The 19,495-nt window shown below is 57.7% G+C and overlaps 2 protein-coding genes across 4 annotated transcripts in view; one reads left to right on the top strand and one right to left on the bottom strand.

Moving 5' to 3' along the window:
- Positions 1-6,124, top strand: part of LOC121151591 (katanin interacting protein) — a 157,559-nt gene extending 151,435 nt beyond the window's left edge. Inside the window, exons 23-28 of the mRNA XM_040973166.1 lie at positions 663-773; positions 1,562-1,701; positions 3,168-3,269; positions 3,719-3,879; positions 3,981-4,069; positions 4,450-6,124. Coding sequence (XP_040829100.1) covers positions 663-773; positions 1,562-1,701; positions 3,168-3,269; positions 3,719-3,879; positions 3,981-4,069; positions 4,450-4,508 — 662 coding nt within the window. The 3' untranslated portion in view covers positions 4,509-6,124. The remainder of the gene's footprint in view (positions 1-662; positions 774-1,561; positions 1,702-3,167; positions 3,270-3,718; positions 3,880-3,980; positions 4,070-4,449) is intronic.
- A 5,192-nt stretch (positions 6,125-11,316) lies between these two features.
- GSG1L (GSG1 like) overlaps positions 11,317-19,495 on the bottom strand; it is a 117,538-nt gene continuing 109,359 nt past the window's right edge. For all 3 annotated transcript variants that reach the window (XM_040973883.1, XM_040973882.1, XM_040973884.1), the window contains 2 exons: positions 18,917-18,987; positions 11,317-11,417 (listed from right to left, as the gene is read on the bottom strand). In XM_040973883.1, coding sequence (XP_040829817.1) covers positions 11,317-11,417; positions 18,917-18,987 — 172 coding nt within the window. The remainder of the gene's footprint in view (positions 11,418-18,916; positions 18,988-19,495) is intronic.

Raw genomic sequence — 19,495 nt, 5'->3', positions numbered from 1 at the left:
CACACTAGCAGTGGCATCCTGGCAGGCTCAGGTTGCAGGAGGCAGCCCTGGGGCCCGACCGGGGCCCTCACTGTCCTGAATGCATCACCAGCATTAACCTAGCCCTCACTGCAGCCATAGCCACCCCCATTTTACAGCTTAAGAAAACTGAGGCCCAGGAAGGCTACAAGACCACACAGCTGGGAAGGAACTGCCTCCAGCCCAGTCCTCACCTGTCCCAGGTCCTCTGGGAGTTCAGGGCTCCATGCCAGCTGTGTACCGGGGACTCAGAGCCACCTGCCACAGCCCACCCTTCCTGAGGCTCATGTGACCCCTTTAGACCCTGCTTGCCAGGAAGGGATGAAGGAGACGGACGGGCTCTGTGTTCTTATCATTTTATAGCCAGGGAAACTGAAGCAGGGGATAGAGCAATGTGCTTGGCGCCATATCCTGGCTACACCCAGAGGGCTCCCCAATCCTGGGGGCCTAGAGGAAGGTGTGGGATTCTCAACAACACTCACGGTAGGGGATTAAAGGAAAAAAGAGTCGGTGCTGCATTTATTTGGATAGGACTTCAGTCTTAGCGAGAGAAAAAAAAAATTCTCTTTCATCCAGAGCCCGTCATCATGGCCAGCGTTTGACTTTGCAGAAAATGCAGCCTCCTCCTTAACCTGCGGTGCCAGTCATTTTCCAGTTCCAGCTGCTGACCAGCTGGGGTGACCCCTATTACATCGGCCTCACGGGCCTGGAGCTGTATGACGAATGGGGGGACAGGATCCCCTTGTCTGAGAACAGTATCCTTTCTCAGGTGGCAGGGTGCTTCTCCAAGACTAGAGAGGGGCTCATGGGCTGCCCCCACTCCAGTGCACACTGTGAGCCCATGAGTTCAGGGTTCATCATATAGTACCCATTTGCTCTTCTAGTCAGATGAGCACTGTTGCACACCCATTTCACAGATGAGGACATGGAGGCTCGGTAACCCACCTCCTGTCCACCCTGAGCTACCCTGCCTCCTCTCTTGCCTGTGTATCCTGCCACGGCCTCCGGTTTCCCCTTCTGCATTGCATTTCCAGTCATCATAGTGACTCACTCCTTGGATGTGCAGCAGCCCCTCTGGACTCCACCAGGGGACATCCAGGGTCCTTCAAGATCTCAGATCCAGCCTGGGTCACAGAGGGTTTTGTGCCCATTTTACAGAGACAAAAACAGGTTCAGAGAGGCCCTGGAGTCCTCATGGCCCAACCAGAGCTGGATCTCTGGGTGCGCCCAGGAGGGAGGGGGTCCTGGCACAGTCCGCATGCATCCAGCCACTTCCTCACAGCAGCTCACCCTCACTCCTGCCTCCGGCCAGGTCCCTGAGCTGCCACACCCCCAGCCAGCGCTTAGCTGCAAGGACTCCTCCCCCTTATCCTAGTACCTGGCTGCCCCCAGGTGGATGGCCACGTGCCCAGGACTCCCGCATTCCCCAGAACATGTCTCATACTAGCAGTCCCTTGTAGCAGCAGGCCTGCCAGCCCCCTGGTCCTCCTCACCTGCAGCAGCATGCACAGCTCTGGTTACAGCCTCCTAGATGCCACCCCAGACATTGCCGCCTTCCCAGACAGCGTGAACTCGCTGGAGGGCGTGTGCGGAGACGTTCGCACGCCCGACAAGCTCATCGACCAGGTGAACGACACCAGCGACGGCAGACACATGTGGCTGGCTCCCATCCTGCCCGGCTTGGTGGGTTCCTGGTGGGCTCAGGGACCATCCTGTCACGTCGCTGGCAATTGGCAGAGGGGTTAGGAGGTGGTGGTGGGGCGCACCTGATGGGGTTGCTGTCCCTGCCAAGGCCCCTGTAAGCCTTTGCATCCAGGCAGGAAGGTGACCATACCTAGAGGGTGGAAGGGCCACAGAAAGGCTCGCACGTCTGCCGACGCCTGCAGCCGTCTCTCTCCCGGGCTCCTTTCCTGCTGCCACCTGTGCCCCCTCCCTCCCCTTCACCCCACCTCTGTTCCTTCCTGACGTCCCCTGACCCATGGTGGCCATACAGCCCTCCCTCTGGTTCCAGATCTGCCTGGCCAGCACCTCCCCTGGGCTTGCCCAGTTTCTCAGCCCTTGGACCCCCGTTGTCCATGCGGCTTCACTAGAGGCCCGGAGGCCACACAGAGGCAACTTAGCTGTGATCCATCAGGACACCCCCAGCCTCTCACCCAGGCGCCACAGCACCCTTGACTTGTCCCTGGTCCACTCACATGACCATGCTGGGGGACATTTCCCCTCAAACACTTGCAAGCCCACCACTGAGTGTTCATCATAGCCCCCAGCCCCAGCATGGCCGCAGATGGTGCCACCTAAAGGTGGGTACCACTGTCTGGAGCAGGAAGGTCTCTGGGTGGGGCTTTCGCCAGCTGCTGTCACACTTACGCCACCCTCAAGCACCTGCGTAAGCCCCAAGGGCGTCAGAGTTTGAGGGTCTTTGTCTTGACTTTTCATTGTTCCTATGGCCCCCTCAGATGGGTTCCCCACTCTCCGCAGTCCATCACGATCCCTCCACTCAAGGCAGACCAAAAGCAGCCACAGGCCCAGGGACCACACGGGCGGGGGGGGGACCCCTGATATTTAGAGCCTTGAGCGAAGGGAAAGTGGGACACAGGGAGGCCAATGGAGGCTGTGGGGGCCTCCTTCCGCAGCCACCCACTGCCACAGCCGTTCTTTCCTTGTCCAGCACAGCAGGTTCAGTGTCTCAAGCTCAGCTTTCTGTTGATGAGAAAGGGCAGCCAGAGGTCAGACCCATGCAGGTTCTGGGGGCAGGAGGCAGGCGGGACCCTCCCTTCGGCCCGCGGACCCCCAGCCTGTGTCTGGGCCTGATCTAGCAGAAAACCTAGTGCAGTCCCAGCTCCTATGCTGGTATTCAAATGAGGGCCATGCCAAGGCCCCGAGAACACAGACCCTCCAAGAGCCAGCTCAGCTGTTTGCTGGAAACGCAGCCACACGTGCTCTGACTCGAGATGGGCTGGCAGGAGATAAAAGACAGCCGGGACTCCGGGCCTGACCACGTGGGCAGCACCCGCCTCAGGTGCCTGCCGGACCCTGCCCACCTGCCCATCCCCACCCAGCAGCCCCCCGGCTCAGCCAAGGGCTTCTGTGAGCCAAGGGCTTCTGTTTCCAAACAACGCCTGCTTGCCTCCTGTGCTGCACCCCGACAGGTGAATCGTGTTTATGTGATTTTCGATCTGCCTACCACCGTGTCGATGATCAAACTGTGGAATTATGCGAAAACACCCCTTCGAGGGGTGAAGGAGTTTGGCGTAAGTACTTATTAGCTGGGATTTTTTTTTTTTTAGATAATTATACTCATTGGTAATTAGACTGCTGGCAATTACCATTTGTCGCAGTTTGATTGACTTCTCTCTGTTGCAACCTTAGACACCAGGGGGCCTGCTCCTCCTCCCGGGAGCTGTAGCTGGAGAAATTGCCACCCCACTGTGAACCCCAAGCTCCCCCTTCAAGGGGCTTCTCTTTTGTTGCCTCGCTTCCCCTTGGGGGACTTAGAGTTGTTAACAGGTGGCTCCTCAGCTTTGTCATCTACAACACGGGGCCAACAGCACTGCGTCCTTTCTTGATGCATGCAGAGCTGAAGTCCCGCAGGTCTGGGACCTGACGGGCACCTGGTGGCAACACCTGTCTCCCAGAGGGGAGGGCCCTCTGGTCGGTACAGGGGGACCCATCCATCAGCCCCGGTGCTGTGTCCGTCCAGCTCCTGGTGGATGACCTGCTCGTGTACAACGGGATCCTGGCCATGGTGAGCCATCTGGTCGGGGGCATCCTGCCCACGTGTGAGCCCACGGTGCCCTACCACACCATCCTGTTCACCGCGGACGCGGACATCAGTCACCAGGAGAAACACACCAGCATCGGGTGAGTCTCCGCCCACGGTCCCGGCAAGAGTGGACGACGGGCACACAGGCCAGGTGGGGCCTGATGGAATCTTCTGGATCTTCCCCTCCCCACACCCGCAGTAACCAGGTGGAAGACCAGGATGTCCAGATGATGAATGAAAACCAAATCGTGACCAACGCCAAGAGGAAGCCAGGCGCTGTGGACCCAGGTCAGCCTCTTGGCTCTGCCAGCCCCGCCCACACACACACCCCATCTGCCCTCAGGCCCCTCACCTCCACCTGGAAGCCTTCCCAGTGGGTGGAGAGCAATGGGAGCAACCGGTGATCTGCCTGCAGGCCCAGCTGTGGCCTCCTGTGCAGCTGCAAAAGGGGAAAGGCGGTCAGAAGAGGACAGTAGGATGCCAAGGCCAGGGCTTCCTGAAGGAGGTGACCCTGGAGCTGGGCTGTGAGCACAGGCCTGAGGCATGCCAAGGGGAGGCTGCTGCAGGTGGTGGCCTGGGCAGCTACCCACACCAGGGGTTTTCCCGCCAAGGCCAGGGAGCATCTTGATGCCAGGGCCCAGCCCAACCCCTCTGTTCTGCCCCGACAGCCTTACGCCCCAAAACCTGCATAAGCGCGAAGGAGACAGGGAGACGGTGGCGGTGCTGACCTCCAGGCTGGAGCAAGAGCGGATCTTGACAGCATCTGGTGTCCTCTGTCGCCGGTGGCCAGGGGCCGTGAGAACCCCGCGGGGTGAGGGGGGAGCCCGCTGGGAAGAAGGACTACACTGTACAGGGCTTCTGGGTTCCTCCCCTTCTGCCTCTCCTGTGCAACGCAGCACGCAGCCGCACTTGGGCCAACAGCGGAGGTGGAGTGTTGTGGGGCCAGGGAGGGGGGACTCTACCCAGCATCCTAGATCCCAGAGCAGGTGCTAAGAACAGGAAGAGCACTCGCATGCGCGCGGGCCCCAGGGGCTTGCCTGCAGAGGCCCCCAAGGATGGAAGCAGTGCACGGCACGCGCGCGCACGCAAACACACCACATACGCGCGCGTGCGCGAACACACTCGCACCGCCTCCTTCCGGGGCTCAGAGAGTGACTGTATTTCTGTCCCAGGTTCTGGAATTTATCCCCAGGCCACTTGAGAAGGACTGGACCCCGTTGGAGTGGGGCGCTTGTCCTGTGTGGGTTCCTGCCTTGGGTGTGTGTCCTGGGCATCTGTGAACCAGAGGCCTGCAATCATCCTGTCGCCGGGTCTGGAAGTGGTGGCCAGGTGGCTGTATCCCCGGACCTCCCTCTCTCCACATACGGAGCGGAGCACAGTGTTGGAGCACTGCACCCCACGCCCTCCGACCCAGCCGCCCCACCTCCCCTTGCACTTCAGCTCTGGAGAAAATCACCCTCATTGTCCTTACTGCTAGGCCCATCACCGATCCCGGATCCCTTCCGATCCGATCTGAGCCCCCCTTGACTCGGGGAGCCCTGTGAGTGTTGCGGGGTGAGGGGGCGGCGGGTCCTGGCTGGGGTATAGGGTGGCAGAGAGGAAGGGGTCTCCCCTCCCCCACCTGGTAGGAACTAGCGTCTACCGCCCCAGCCCAGCGAGGGCCCGCGCGTATCTATTTCCATCTCTGTAACAAGCTCGGATCAGGGACCTAATTGGTTTCCCAGTGGTGGGTAATTTCTCCTTCCAAATATTAATCCGTTGTTTTGCTGGCGCGCAGCCCGGCCCGCCGCCCCTGCGCTGTACTCGCAAGGCGAGCTAGTGCGTTCGCATGCAGCCGAGAACCCCGGCAAATACTTTATGAGCTTTGCAGATCGCACGGGCGCACGCGCGAGTGGGGCCATGCAAATACCCTGTTTCGTGGAGGCGCGGACCCGGGGTGAGGATGCGAATTGTTTCTGCTGGAGAAGATCCATCATTTGCGAAGCTTCCCGGGCTCCCACATGTCACACCCCACCCCTTCAGCAGAGGATCACAGCGGTTCTTGGGAACCAAACTAAGGCAGTGCTTTTACGGGGAACTGTCGTCCTCCACCCAACACCCTTCACCCTCTCCCCACTAAGTGGGGTTGGGGGGGTTGGCAGGGCCGACCAGGTTGGATCTGTGGGGGTCAGCAGGGCTGGCCTGCATGGACCTGGGCTCCCACTTTCTCAGCTGGTTTTGCTAATAAGTGTATGGATGTACAATTTAGGAAAGGAGGCAGGAAAAAACCCCTATACGGGCATTAACTGTAACATAAATTTCTATTTTTTTCTCCTCTTGCAAAATCAATAAAAGATGTTATTAAGGCAACAGCCTGGCGTGCTGGAATCGGGGTCAGATGGCAGGAGCCCATGCTGTGTGTGGGAGCCCTGAGTCAGCGATTGGCGCGTTCGGGCGAGGCTGTGCGGGGGTCTGCTGCCAGCCCCCTTCCCACCTGCTGAGCAGGCACATCTTCATGTCTCCTCCATCCCCGTGGGGCGGGCGCACTCACCCTCCTCGAAGAGGGAGCTGGAGCCCAGGCAGGTGGCATGGCATGCCTAAGGACTCACAGCATCAAAAGCCATTGGTGCAAAGAGCCTGGGGACGCTGGGCTAAGCCTGTGGGTTTCCTGTCTCCTGGAGGGGGTCCTGGTCCCAGATCCTGAGCTTCCTCCCTGCTGCTACTCCCCGCCATCCCCTACCCGTGTTCCCCTTTTGCAGGCTAATTGATGACAGGGGGCAGAGCTCATGGCTTTTGGGTGAAGTATGCCTTGAGGAGAAACGAAACTGCAATGAGAAGGGCTTTATCACTGGCTAGCAGGGAGCTTTGGGGAACCCTAACTAGTCCCTGCTCCCATTACCAGTGAGAGGAGAGCACCCCTCCATCTGGCAGGCTAGGCCCCAACCCCAAGTGTGCAAGGGCCTTCCCTGAGCCCTGACTCCCTCCAAGAGAGCGAGAGGGGATGTCGTTGGGGGCGGGGCTCCCCCAGACAGAGCAGATGCGCTGGGTCCCCAGGGGCTGGATGCTGGGGCAGGGAGCAAAGCTGCCCGGCCACCAGAGCCACACATAGCTGGTGGCCACAGTCCTGGCCTGTAGGCTAGCACCTTCAGGTCCAGCCACTGTCTTTATTTTTCACTCCTCGTGCACAGTACCTGCCTCTTGGGCGGGGGGGGGGAGGGGGAGCATCAGCCCCTCCCTTGCAGCCTGCCTCAGCCTTGTGGGCTTTCCCCTCCTGCATACCCTGAAACTCCCCTCGCCCTGGGGGTGGCGTGGTTCCCTTGCTCGGCTGACCTTGCCCGTCTAAACAGCATTAAATTCAAGTCCTCGGTGACCTTGGCCTCCTATGAGATTCTGCCCTGGAAGTCAGCATCTCTGGTCCTCTGGGCAAGATGGAAGAAATCTGGCAACTGGGCCCCACCCCCCCAGGAGCTTCCCCAGGCTGTGCCAGCCCTGCCCACCCCTCCTGTGCACACACACACCGGCCAAGATTTCCCCCCACAGGATGGCAGTGAGGGGTAGGGCAGAGGGGAGTGCCTGGGCCAGCATGCACAGGCTGCAGTCACAGGTCTGTCCTGAGGCCTAGAGGCTCGGGCGGTGTGGCTGGGGGATGAATTGTGGCCTAGGAAGCAGTCAGTGCAAGGAGCATGCGCTGGGCCGCTCTGGGGACAGGCAGGGGCCCCACAGTGAGTTCCCAACTGTCTGGCAGTAAATCCCTGCGCCTCTCTCCTCATCTCCTGGGAGATGGCTTGTCCCCATGACTGATGGTCCTGCCCTGTGTGGGGCCCAGTCCCCTCCAGCCCAGGAGCGGGGGCGGGGCAGAGATGACAGTACACAGGGCTCAGCCTGTTATGCCTCCTGCATGGTTGGGGGGCGGGAAGGGCAGCGTCTACCTTCTACAGAACAACCAAGCCTGGCAGCAAGGTCGCTGGTGTCAGGGACCCATCCCTCCTGTCACTTGGCCCCAAGTCGCTATAAGGCTGCCCCTTCCCAGAGCCCCCAAGCCTCCATGCCACAGGAAGTCCCCCAGGCCTGCCCACCCCCGCCGCCACACCAACTTTCCCAAAATCAAAGCCTTTTCCAACAGTTCTCTCAGCACCTGCCTGTGGCCCCCATGGTGGAGCTCCCCAACAAGGAGACCTGTCACTGCTGTATGCGGTCACACGGCTTCCCTCCCAAGCCCAGGGCCTTTGCCGAGCCTGCTGGCTGCCCCGGCCCCTGGGTGCACGTCAGCTCCTCCCTGGGTCCACCTGCGGACCGCACCTGCTGTCTCATTGCGAATTACTTGCATAACCTCCACCTGCTCGGTGGGATGATGCATACAGCCTGTGAGGGTGCAGGCAGTGTCTATGCAATTGCCTGCACAGCCCGCTGCCTGGCAGGGGGCACTCCTTCCTTCCCAGGACTCAGTTCCTGGCTGCCTGAGGCCCAAGGCAGGTTCAGGGTAAGGACAAGAGTGGAAGCTAGCCCAGCTTGGTGTACAGCCCCTCTCCCAGGGCCTGCTTCCCTGCCCCGCCCCCCAAGCCAGCATGGTTCCCAGGCCTGGCGCAGTGGACGAACAGCCATGAATCAAGCTGACGATTCCATTACCAGGGGGAGTTGAGTGTGTGGCAGCCAAGAGCAGACAGGGATGCCCGACCAGGAAGACTGCAAGTCTGGCTGCTTCCAGAGGCTGCCTGCCAGCATCCCATGGTCTTTTCTTTCCCATCCAGGCCTCTGGGTATCACCCAGCTCCCCCTTTTCCACCTCCTTGTCCTCGTCCCCACCTTCAAACCAGCCTTGCTCCTCTCCGGTTCATACAGTAACATTCACTCCCCAAAGCAGTCTGCAGTGTCCTGGGGCACCCACTCAGGTGGAAGTGCTTCCTCTGGTCTAACCGGCAGCCTTCCTGCTGCACGAGATGACAGCTTTCTGCCCCGTCCCCCCTCCCCCCACCTCCAGCCAGCGTCCAGCAGCAGCCCCCGCTCTCCGCAATGCCTCCCCATCTTCATGTCCCTCCTGGCCATGGCCCTCCTCTCCCCCTGTCGCGTAATCACCACTCAAAGAGCATTTATTTCGGAGTTTTCTTTAAGCCAGCCTGCTGCTTTTTCTTTTTTTTTTTTTTTTACTGAGATGCCTATTTTGGCTTTATCCTAAGCAATATTGTCTGAAATCGTAGCACTGATGCGCCCGTTATACATTTTTTTCTAATACACATTTACATAAACACAACTATTAAAATAGATGAAAACGTTGCCTGTGTGTCAACCGTAACCATCTCCTGGCCCCCTGTGATCCACACGCACCGGCTCCAGGAGACCGAGGGGGTGGGAAGGGCCAGGCGATGGGAGCTCATGGGGCCTGCCTGCTCCAGCCCTGTTGTGCCAACTCCTGAGACCTCTAACTCTCCCCAAGGCTCTCCTACAGCTGCAGGGAGTGGGTTCCCAGTGCACACTGAATGAATGCTAAAAATACCACTCATCCGATCCATCAGTGCAAGAGTGAATGAATGAGTGAGTGAACAAATGAATGAGTAAGCACCTCCACCTCGTGAATCCCCTGGACACCTGAGACTTAACGCTTTGGAATCACCATCTGAGTTCCCCGCATAGCGCACATTCCATCACCATGGAGTTCATGACCAGCGTGCCCCTCCCTGTTCCTCCTGCACTATCCCCAGCCCAGGGCCATCCAGCATGGAGCCCAGCGAGGGCTGCACAGGCAGCGGGGCCTCCACTCAGCCACCAGCCTCCTGGAATGGTCACCTTGGCATGTCCCTCCCTGTGGGAGCACCTGGCCTCACAGCTGCCCACAGCAGATGTTCAGCTTCTTAATGAGGCTGGACGCAGACCCTGCTGGCCTTGACTCCACCAGGGACCTCCGTCCGGCCCATCCCTGCCCTCCACCCCTGCCACCTGGGCTCTAGGACGGTCCCATTGTGTCCCTCTCCTGCCCTTTGGTGCAGCAACCCTCACGTCCTCCTCTAGTTTTACCTTAAGTGCTGTTTGCCCTGCCCGCTGCTCTGCTGTTCTGTGCCCCTCCCAGCAGGTGGGTGCCTGCACCCCCAGCAGGTGCCAGCCCAGACCTGCACAGCCTTCACTGCCCCTGTCCCTTCACTGTCACCAGTGAATGCTGCCTAGTGCCAAGTTCCCTGCAAGCCCTTCACCTGCGCTAACTTTTCTCCCCCTTACTGCAGCTTGAGGAGGTTGCTGGTGAGGAAACGAGACTTGCCTAAATGCAAGAATAAGGAGAGCAGAATGGGAACCCAAGAATCTGCTGCCCTATCCCCCCAACACTGGGCACACTGAACTACGGTTGCTTGTCCTGCCTATCTGGGAGTCCTGTGACCACAGACACCACATCTGGGTGTCTCGGTTTCCATCTCAATGCCTGGTGCAGAGGAGGGGGTGGCAAATCCCACGAGCATATATACGGGCAAGCAGGGGAATGGCTGAGTGAGGAGGGTGAGTGGTGCAGGGAGAGATAACCAATGGATGCCTGACCCAGGACAGAAAGAGGCCGCACGAGAAGGCAGATGGATCAGTGGATGGATGCCGGTTAATGGATGGATGGACAAGTGGACAGATGGGTGGATATGGAAGTATGCATATGTGGATGGAAGGAAGCATGATGAAAGAGACGGATGTGGGAATGGATCGATGGAGGAAGGAGAAAAGTTCTAGAAATTCCTCGTGGGAGAGAACAGAATCTGGATTTAGGGCTCTTGGTTCTAACACTAGCTCTGCCACCACCAGCAAGTCGCTGAGTCTCTGGGGCTGCCCACTCCCTTGGTGGCTCCCTAGCCACCCAAGCCCTGGAATCTTAAGTAGAGACACAGGGTACAGCATGCCCTTCCCCATACCACAGGGTCAGGCTGCAAGGGGGTTTTCTCCATCCTTACAGGACCCATTTCCCATCTTCTCATCCACACTCAGGAATCTGAGGCAGGCCTTCCAGCATACATCCATGCTGCCTTGCCCATCACCCTGCCAGGCAACATCTTCAGGCTCCTCTCTGCAAGCCTCCCACCGCTGGCCCCAACCTCAGCACACTCTGGAGGGACAGTGAGAGGGCAGCCTTAAGCCCAGCAAACACCTGGGCCTCCACACGCCACCAGACAACAGGATCAAGAAGCATTTATTGAGCCCCTGCTGTGTGCCTGCTGTGTGATCTCCTGCTATGCCAGTGTGCTGTTCCTTCCTCAAACACACACACAAGGCACCTCCTCAGCTTCCTGGCGGCTCGTGGGTGCCTCGGCCACACTCAGTGACTAGCGTCCATGCCCCTCCTGGTGTCACCATTGTGCCCGGCGGGCTCTGCCCTTGATAGCGTCAAGAGTTCAGGCAAGGCTGCTTTGGTGAGGTCTCTGTGCAGCCAGGTAAAGCCCTTGGTCTCATCCTGGCCCCCCACGTCCAGGATTGCCAGGCAGGCGGGCAAGACAAGTCTGGCCGAGTTCCATAGCACATAGGCCAGGCTTCCAGGGCGCCGGGGGGGTGGTGCCAGCCACAGCCTGAGACCCAGCAAGCAGACAGGGACGTCTGTCACACCCAGTGCCCCAGCACCCAGCACTGGTGACTCAGCTCTGGTGCCGCTTCCTGTGCCGAGCCCCGGGGCCAGGAGTCCCCCATGTGCGGCTGGTGACCTGCAAGAGACAAGGAGGTCAGAACCAACAGCCCCTTCCTCCATGCATGCCCACTGCACAGCCAGTGCCCTGCCCCTTCTCCAGGTGTCCACTCACCTATCCATCAGCCACCAGTCACCATCAACTACCTGTCCACCATCAGCCACCATCACACATACTCCCCATCAGCCCATCCGCATCCACATCCCGTCTCTCCCCTACCCCATTAGCCTCTCCCCCTCACCTGCCCACCTGCTGGCTCAGCAGCATACCTGCAACAATCACCTCTGCCAGGACTGCTCCCATCCAGTGACCAGCCCACCCATGTGTCCACTACTCACACGCTCCCGCACTCTCCAACCCCCAACTACCCACAGTCCTAAAGCCCATTCATCTCTCCTCACCCACCACGCACCTGCCCACCCTTCTACCCCCTATAACACACCCACTGCTTCCCTGTCCACGCCCACCTGCCTTGTAACCCCGAAAGTGCCCAGATCACCCCTTCTCCATGTCTGTGCGGCCTTCCTGTCTCCTGTAACATCAGCTCAGCCATCCAACAGCCTACCCCCTGGCGCCGTCCACCTGCTCACAGGCACCTGCTCCTGTCACCTATCCATCATTTACCTTCTAACCTTCCTTTCAGCTGCCCACACACTGCCTTGGCCAAAGCACCCAATAGCACGGAATAGGCAGTCCACATCTGCCCAGCCAGCATCCAGTCCAGCTGCCCATCCCTCAGCCCTCAGTCCACCTTCCAAGCACTCACTGTGTTCAAGGAGCTAAGGAAGGCTGGAAAGCTGACTTCTCCTGGCCCTGGGACTGTCATGGTCCCCAGGAACAGTGAGCCTGGCCCACCCCTACCAGCTGCTGCTCCCCTGGCCTCAGTAAGAGGAAGGGTCAGCAAGTTTTTCCTCCTTCTTTTTGCCCCTCCTCCTCCTCCAGCATTCTCTGTCCAGGGTCAAAGCCGATCCCATCTCCCATTGGAGACCTATGCCTAGATCTTGCACCTACTGTGAAAGCCTCAAGACCCAGATCAAGTTCCACATCCCCCAGGAAGCCTCCCAGCCCACCTCCAGGGATGTCTTTATCTGAGCACCTGTCCCAAGCATACTGTGCTCCAGGGTCAGCCCCTGTGCCTGGGAGAGCAATGGCTGGGGCCACCGCCTGGGGGTGCTGCATGCGGGATTTGTGGGGGTGGAAACAGAAAGGAAAACCCAGCTCCGGTGCTGTGGTGTAGTGCATAGAGCTGCCACCTGGATGTCAGCATCTCATATGGGGCTATCTCAAGTTCCGGCTGCTCCGCTTCCAATCCCGCTCCTGCTAACGCAACTGGGAAAACAGCGGGAGACAGCCCAAGTGCTCAGACCCCTGCATCCTCATGGGGTGGAGGGGCAGGACCTGGAAGAACCTCTGGGTTCCTGGCTTCAGCCTAGCCCAGGCCAGCCCATTGCAGCCATTTGGGAAGTGAACCAGTGGGTGGAAGACCTCTCTCTCTCTCTCTCTCTCTCTCTCTCTCTGATACCTCTAAATAAAAGGTAAAGGAAAAGCCAATGAGAAGGATGGCAGGTGGGCCAGGATGGGAGAGAAGGGGTGTGAACAAGCTCCGCCAAGCTCACAGGGCTTCATCTTTGCAGCAAGCCCGGGAGGCAGTCCATACCCATTGTCCAGATGAGAGAGCTGAGGCTCGGCGAGTGCTGTTGTTGCCTCAGCAGTCACGACAATGGTGGAGCTCACAGGGGTCATCTGTTCCCAGTCCTAATTTCAGCGTGAACAGCAGTGTGTTCCGTGCTGTTTGGGGTTCCTGCCATGCATGCCCCTGGGCGCCCCCACGTGCTCATCACACCTTAGGGTCAGACGCTTGGAGGTGTGGGGTCCACAGGCAGCCCAGCACCTGCTTGCATCCCTCCAGGGATGGAGGGATCATTACCGTTAACTTCCATCCCAAGGCAACTTGTGTGTGGCCAAAGTCTTTCTGATGATGGGACCAGATGGAAACAGGGAATGAAAAGGTGAGTGTGAGAGTGTGTGTATGTGTGTGTGTGTAAGTGTATATATGAATGTATGTGTGAATGTGTGTTTATGGGTGTATGTGTGAGCTTGCGTGTGAGTGTTAAGGCTTCTTTTTCCTTCTGTTTTTAATATTCCTTAATGCTAACATTTTGCACATTTTACTGTATTTTTAAAGGAGTGGGAAACATTTTCACAAACATTCTGGAATCATTTGGCCTTAGGAAAAAAAAAAGACAACGTTTGTTTTGGCCCCAGTGACTAAAACAGTTGCAATCCTTGGAAATGCTTGCTGCCAAGATGAAGGTGCTGGGCTTTTAACAATTTTTTTTTAATCTGGAAGCAAATATTGGGTGTGCAGACAGGTTTGATTGCTTTCCCCAAGTGAGCGGAGCCACTTTTCTGGCTGTTGAGGGGTTTTCATGGTGGAGGGTTTATTGGAAGCCAGAGAAAGCAGATTTTATAAGCAAAATCCTCTGGCCTGGCCTGCCTGGAGTTGACGCCATGCTCCCTGTCCATCCAGATCTGGAGGTCACGCGCTAAAGACTGGGCCTTCCCCATCTTCTTTGGCCTCCTAGAAGCGGTTCAGGGCCCAGAGCCATTTACAGAGTGTGCAAAGGGAATCCCCACCAGCCCTTCCACTTCCCTCCTTGCCAGCTCCCCATGTGAGGGCCAGGAGAAAAGGGGCTGTGCACTAGGGACCCCCAGCCCTGGATGCCCTCTGGGCCCCAGCAAATCACCGAAATCCACTCCAGCCGCTCGCTGCACCTGCTGCCATGCACCTGAGCTGCTGTCAGCTCAGGGCTTCCAGAAGTTCAGAGAAGTCAAACGTGTAGACTTCAGAATGAAGCCTCCTGGCTAATAAATACCGATAATCAAGAGGATTTTTTTTAATTTATTCAAAAAAAGTATGATGATCCTCAAAAAGTTTGTGGAAAATATAGATTAGGAAAAAAGCTATGCGTGGATTTCAAATTCTCTCATACCAAAATATGTTTATTTATTTGAGAGACAAAGAGCCAGAGAAAGACGGACAAGCAAATGCCTCATCCAAGGCCTGCAGTGGCTTAAGGGCAGGCGCTGGGAGCCAGGGTCTCCATCCCGGTCTCCCATGGAACTACCAGGGGCCCAGCAACCCAGGACGTCTCTCCCAGGGTATGGATATGCAGGAAGCTGAAGTCAGGGGCTGGCACCAGGACCTGAACCTGGGCACCCTGACACCCCACATTCACCCCTAAACTGATCTTTTTTTTTTTAATTAATTAATTAGATGGAGAGAAGGAGATACAGAGAGAAAAGATCTTCTGTCCGCTGGTTCACTCCCCACATGGCTGCAATGGCTGGAATTGAGCCAATCCGAAGTCAGGAGCCTCTTCCAGGTCTCCCCTGTAAGTGCAGGGTCCCAAGGTCCTGGACTATCCTGCACAGCTTCCCCAGGCCACAAGCAGGGAGATGGATTGGAAGTGGAGCACTCAGGACACAAACTGGCACACATATGGGATCCTGGCACTTGCAGAGAATTAGCCAATTGAGCCATCATGCCAGCCCCCTAAAAACTGATCTCAGAATTAAGTTTTCCCACCAACCTGCTACTTTTCTTTTTTTTTTTTTTTTTTAAAGAGAGAGAGACTGACAGCCCTCCCGGTGACTGGTTCCCTCCCTAAATGCCTGCAAGCCTGGAACTCCATCCAAATTCCTCTCGTGGGAGGCAGGAGCCTGAACCCGCTGCCTCCAGGGTGTGCTGCAGCAGAAAGCGGAGCAGGACCAGGGCTCTAACTCAGATATGGATGTCCCCCTGTGGCATCTCAGCCCCTGTGCCAAGTGCCCACCCCTTTCCATAAATGTTTTGAAGAACTCTGGGAATTCATGCCATCCGTGGGCCCCATGGCGCCTCCTGGGTCAGACTCATCCCTCCCCCACCCTCCTGGGGAGGGGTGTCAGTTTAATCCTACTCCTAGCTGCTATGCCGTGAACTTCACCCTCTGGAAAGAGCTGGGATGGGGAGACTGAATGACAGGGAAAGCAGCTTAGGGCTGGCACTAAGGCAGTCTGGTTTGGAAATAAGCAGCAAGTTAGTGATACTCAAAATGTCACCTCCTAAGTCGTGGCACCCTGACTGCCTCTCCTATAGTCGGCTGTGCTCTGTACACCTCCAGAGATGCCACTGTACTGGGACATGCGTTTCTTTGTTTCCTTCTTGCCTCCTCTGTGGTTCTGGGTGTCATAGCAGGACAAAGACCTGTGTTGTTTGTGGTTGCATCGATACCATGTGGCACAGCTCCCGGAGTGGTACTGGGAGTGCCTATCTGATAAATGGACAAAGGAGGGAGGCCCAGGAGGGAGAGTGAGTTTATGTGGGATCCACCAGGACAGGAAAGTTAGCCATTGTGGTCAACTGGTCAGGTTTTCTAGTCTACCTTGTCGGGTCTTCTGGTCTACCTAATCAGGTTTTTCTGATCTATTTTGAGGTATCTATCATGGGTTTCTCTTCCATTGGAGTCCACTTTTTGGAGATTCCCTCATTACATCCATAACATTCATCTCTTTCTTACACTTGGGCACTTAACCCTCCACATCTCCCCAGAGCCAGGGACTCCTGTTTCCTTTCCTGAACTTGTGTTGGGTATAGCTGGATGCCGACTTCCTTCCACATTGGGAGCTGGATCTACAGTCATGAGCAGGTCACAGCCCTGCCCTCTGGGTACCCATGGCACCAGGGAGGGACACAGACACATGTCACCCAAGGCCCAGGGAGGTTAGTCTCCAAGCATTCTGTCTCCCAGGACAGCCTAAGGCAGACGAACACACCCACCTCTGCCAGGGGCAGGGCACACCATGGCAGACGTCTGAGCTTGCCGAAGCTCCCGATCATACGGGTAGGGCTTGTGCTTTGCCGGTGGAAGGGAGGTGGGAGGGTCCCTTCAAGCAGAAGGAAAGGGTGTGAAACAGGTTCTTGGCAGGCAGATGGGATTTCTCAGGAGGTGCGAAAGACACAGCCGGGTTGTGGCTGCGGGGAGGCGAGCAAGGGGCTGGCAAGAAGATGGGGGAGGAGTGGAGAGCTCTCCTGGCACGAGCAGCCGGGTGCCAGGTGCAGGAGCCCTAGCAGGGGGCCTGCCGATAGCAGACCTATGTGATGGCAGTGCCTGGCTTGCTCCCAACTGAGATGGTGACTGTGCAAGGAAACCTGCCTCTCCAAGTGCTTCTCAGCATCAGCTACACCTGGGGCATCACTGCCTTGGCACAGAGAGAAGGCAGTGCCTGAGCTTGGAGTCGCACCTGCTTGGACCCCAGGACCAGTGAGCTGGCTTCCTGCAGCCCCAGAGGCCTCATGTGACCCAGAACTCGTATCTCACGAGGACATGGGTGACCTACACCATGCTGGGGCCACCACGGTGAGTGTGACAATGGGGTACCTGTCCTCCTGACTCTCCTACTCAAGACTGGAAATCAACAAGTTAGCACAGAAGGGAGTGGTCGGAAGCAAGGAGCTGGGAGAAGAGGGGGCCTACACTGGAGGGGCCAACGCGGTGACTGACGCCCAGCAGGACGGGAAGGCGACTTGCAGGACGGGTAGGCAGTGGCTCCTACCTGGAAGATGCTGAATAGTGTGCAAGGAGCAGGGACCTGCCAAGGACGGGGCTCACCTGGGAGCAGCACCTGAGGGACCTGCTAGGAACAGGGACTTCCAGGCCCTCCCAGACCTCCTGGGCCGGAAATGCGGAATGCCAGGCTGGGCTTCCCGGGGGACTCCCATGCATGCGGATGTTGGTGTCTGCCTCTCAGCCCCCACTCCAGGGTCTCCGCTGTCTCCAGGCTGCGTGCCTGTCCTGCACTCCTGGCCAGTTGGCTTGGGTCTTTATTTCCAAAATACTGTCTGTTTCCATTTTAATCAAGGGAGCAACTCGAGCAGCACACTCAATAGAATTGGATTTTTGATCTAAGAAAATCGCCAGGTGGTTCTGGGGGTCAAAGTCTCTTCTGAAATCCCCTCCCCACCCCCACTTCCGACTTCACTACCACCTACCCTGGTGCTATTTCGGGGACAGCAGTGGCAGCAAGGGACCTGTCTAGACAGAGGGCCCAGAAGTCAGCTCTGGGCCTGACGAGTGACAGGCCTGGCCAGGCCCAGTCTTCCAGACACACCTGGCCTAATCAAAGCCTTGTCTTGGGCAATGAACTTGACAGTTGCAATCAGCTGCAAACCCCAGCGGCCAGGGGGAGGGGAGCTACAAGCACCTGGACCATATGGCAGCAGCGTTTCCGTCAGATGTCACATCTGATGTGCTCCCGAGGTAGCTGGCAGCGCTGCAGAGCCCCAAAGGCAGACCTCAAAAGCAAGTGCATTCTCAAGGAAAGAAACGTGGCAGAATTCATATGACAGTAGCCCAAGAGAAAAAAAGAGAAAAAAGTAGCAAGTTTGGGGGCAGTTAAGAGAAGCTCAAGTTTATGTAACCATTTATATAAAAGTGGTAGCTCATAGGGGAGGCACGAGGAATTTGAAGGTGCAGAGCAATGATTGAGTACCTGCTGTGTACAGTAACAGCTCCAGGCTCTTAAGAAAATGGACATGAGTAAAACAAACTTGCGGGGTGGGGCAGATGGTAAAAGCCAACAAGGAAATGTCTTCCTGGAGTCTGATTCCTGCTCTCTTCCTAGAGTCTGATTCCTGTGTCCTGGGAGGCAGCAGGGGGTGTGGTTCAGGTGCTTGGGCACCTGCCACCCACATGGGACACCCAGATGGAGTTCCAGGCTCCTGGCTTCACCCTGGCCTGATGTAGCGACTTGAGGAGTGAACCCAGACAAGCCCCAGCTGCCTCTTTCCAGCCTGGATTGTCTGTCCAATCTGCAGGGAACCATGGAATCCTAAGCAAGGGACTTAGCTTGGATCCCTGCAGTGGGCTTCCAGGAACCCCTTCCCTGGGCAGGCATGCCAGGCCATCTCCATCCCCTACTTCCTGGGTTCCTCCTCTGGGAAATCCCCACCCCAGCTCAGGCACCTGGCCCCAAAGCACCTGTGCCTGCAGTGTCCACTTCCAGGGCTCCTCATTCCCCAAGCAAGTACCTGGCACCTGGGCCACACGCCAGGCCCCATGCTCCCACCCGGCTCCCTTCCCAGCTGCTGGCTGCTCCACAACCTCATTTCCCCAAGCTGTGTCTCACCACGGGACAAGACACGGCCAGTGTACCGCCCCTGCTGAGGACCTTGGGCAAGTCACACCCCATCTCTGAGCCTTCATTTCTTCAGCTGCCAAGAACCACGACAGCGCACACCTCACGGCCAACGGCAGAGGCGGCTCCTATCCACAGACCAGTCCAGTTGTATGTGGGCCTATGAGGCCTGGGCTGGAGCCCGTGGCTTGCCTGCCTGCCTGCCTTTCTGTCTTAGAATCCCCGCCCAGTGTGCACGAGGAGACGGCGGTCTGTGGCGCCAGCCTCCACCTCCCCATCAGGAGCTCAGGTGCCCCCATCAGCAGCAGGTGCTCGCGGATGCCTCGGCTGTGGTCACTTACGGGTCGGGTAGCGCTCGTGGCGGCAGTCCAGGCGCAGGTCCTCCTCCTCGCTACACTCGCCCTTCTCGATCCTGCGGAGACAAGGGTGAGCTGGCTGGAGTCACGGGCAAGGCCGCGGTGCAGCACCGGGAGCACCTCCCCCGACCCGCTCCCCCCTCCCGCCGCCCCCTTCGGAGGATGTTTTGCAAAGTGTCTGTGTTTTCCTTGCTTCCAGGATCTGAGACAGGTGTGTTGGGATCAAGATGGAGTCGCTTGTGTCACTAAACAAGGCCGGGTGGTTCAGTCAGGCGGACAGGGAGGATGTCTTACGCACAGAACTGGCCTTGGGTTCTCCCGGAAGACCCTGGGAAGCCCCACAGAGAGGCTGCTGCAGCCTGACCCCAAAGTCACTTCTGCCAGGACTTTACACCGCCTCATGACCTGCAGCCTAAGACTGGAGCCTCCCCTGGTGTTAAGTCAGTGGTCCAGGATTAGTGTTCAAAAAAGTTCATTGGGGGCGGGGGATGGGTTCAGTGCCGTACTGGTTTGTGCCCCAGCTGCTCCATTTCCCATCCAGTTCTCTGCTAATACATCTGAGAA

This window comes from Ochotona curzoniae, unplaced genomic scaffold (assembly GCF_017591425.1).
Source record: "Ochotona curzoniae isolate NIBS_2020 unplaced genomic scaffold, NIBS_Ocur_1.0 contig_2321, whole genome shotgun sequence".
In the NCBI taxonomy this organism is placed as follows: domain Eukaryota; kingdom Metazoa; phylum Chordata; class Mammalia; order Lagomorpha; family Ochotonidae; genus Ochotona; species Ochotona curzoniae.
The sequence above is the reverse complement of the archived record's forward strand: the minus strand, read 5'-3'. Positions and strand labels throughout refer to the sequence as shown.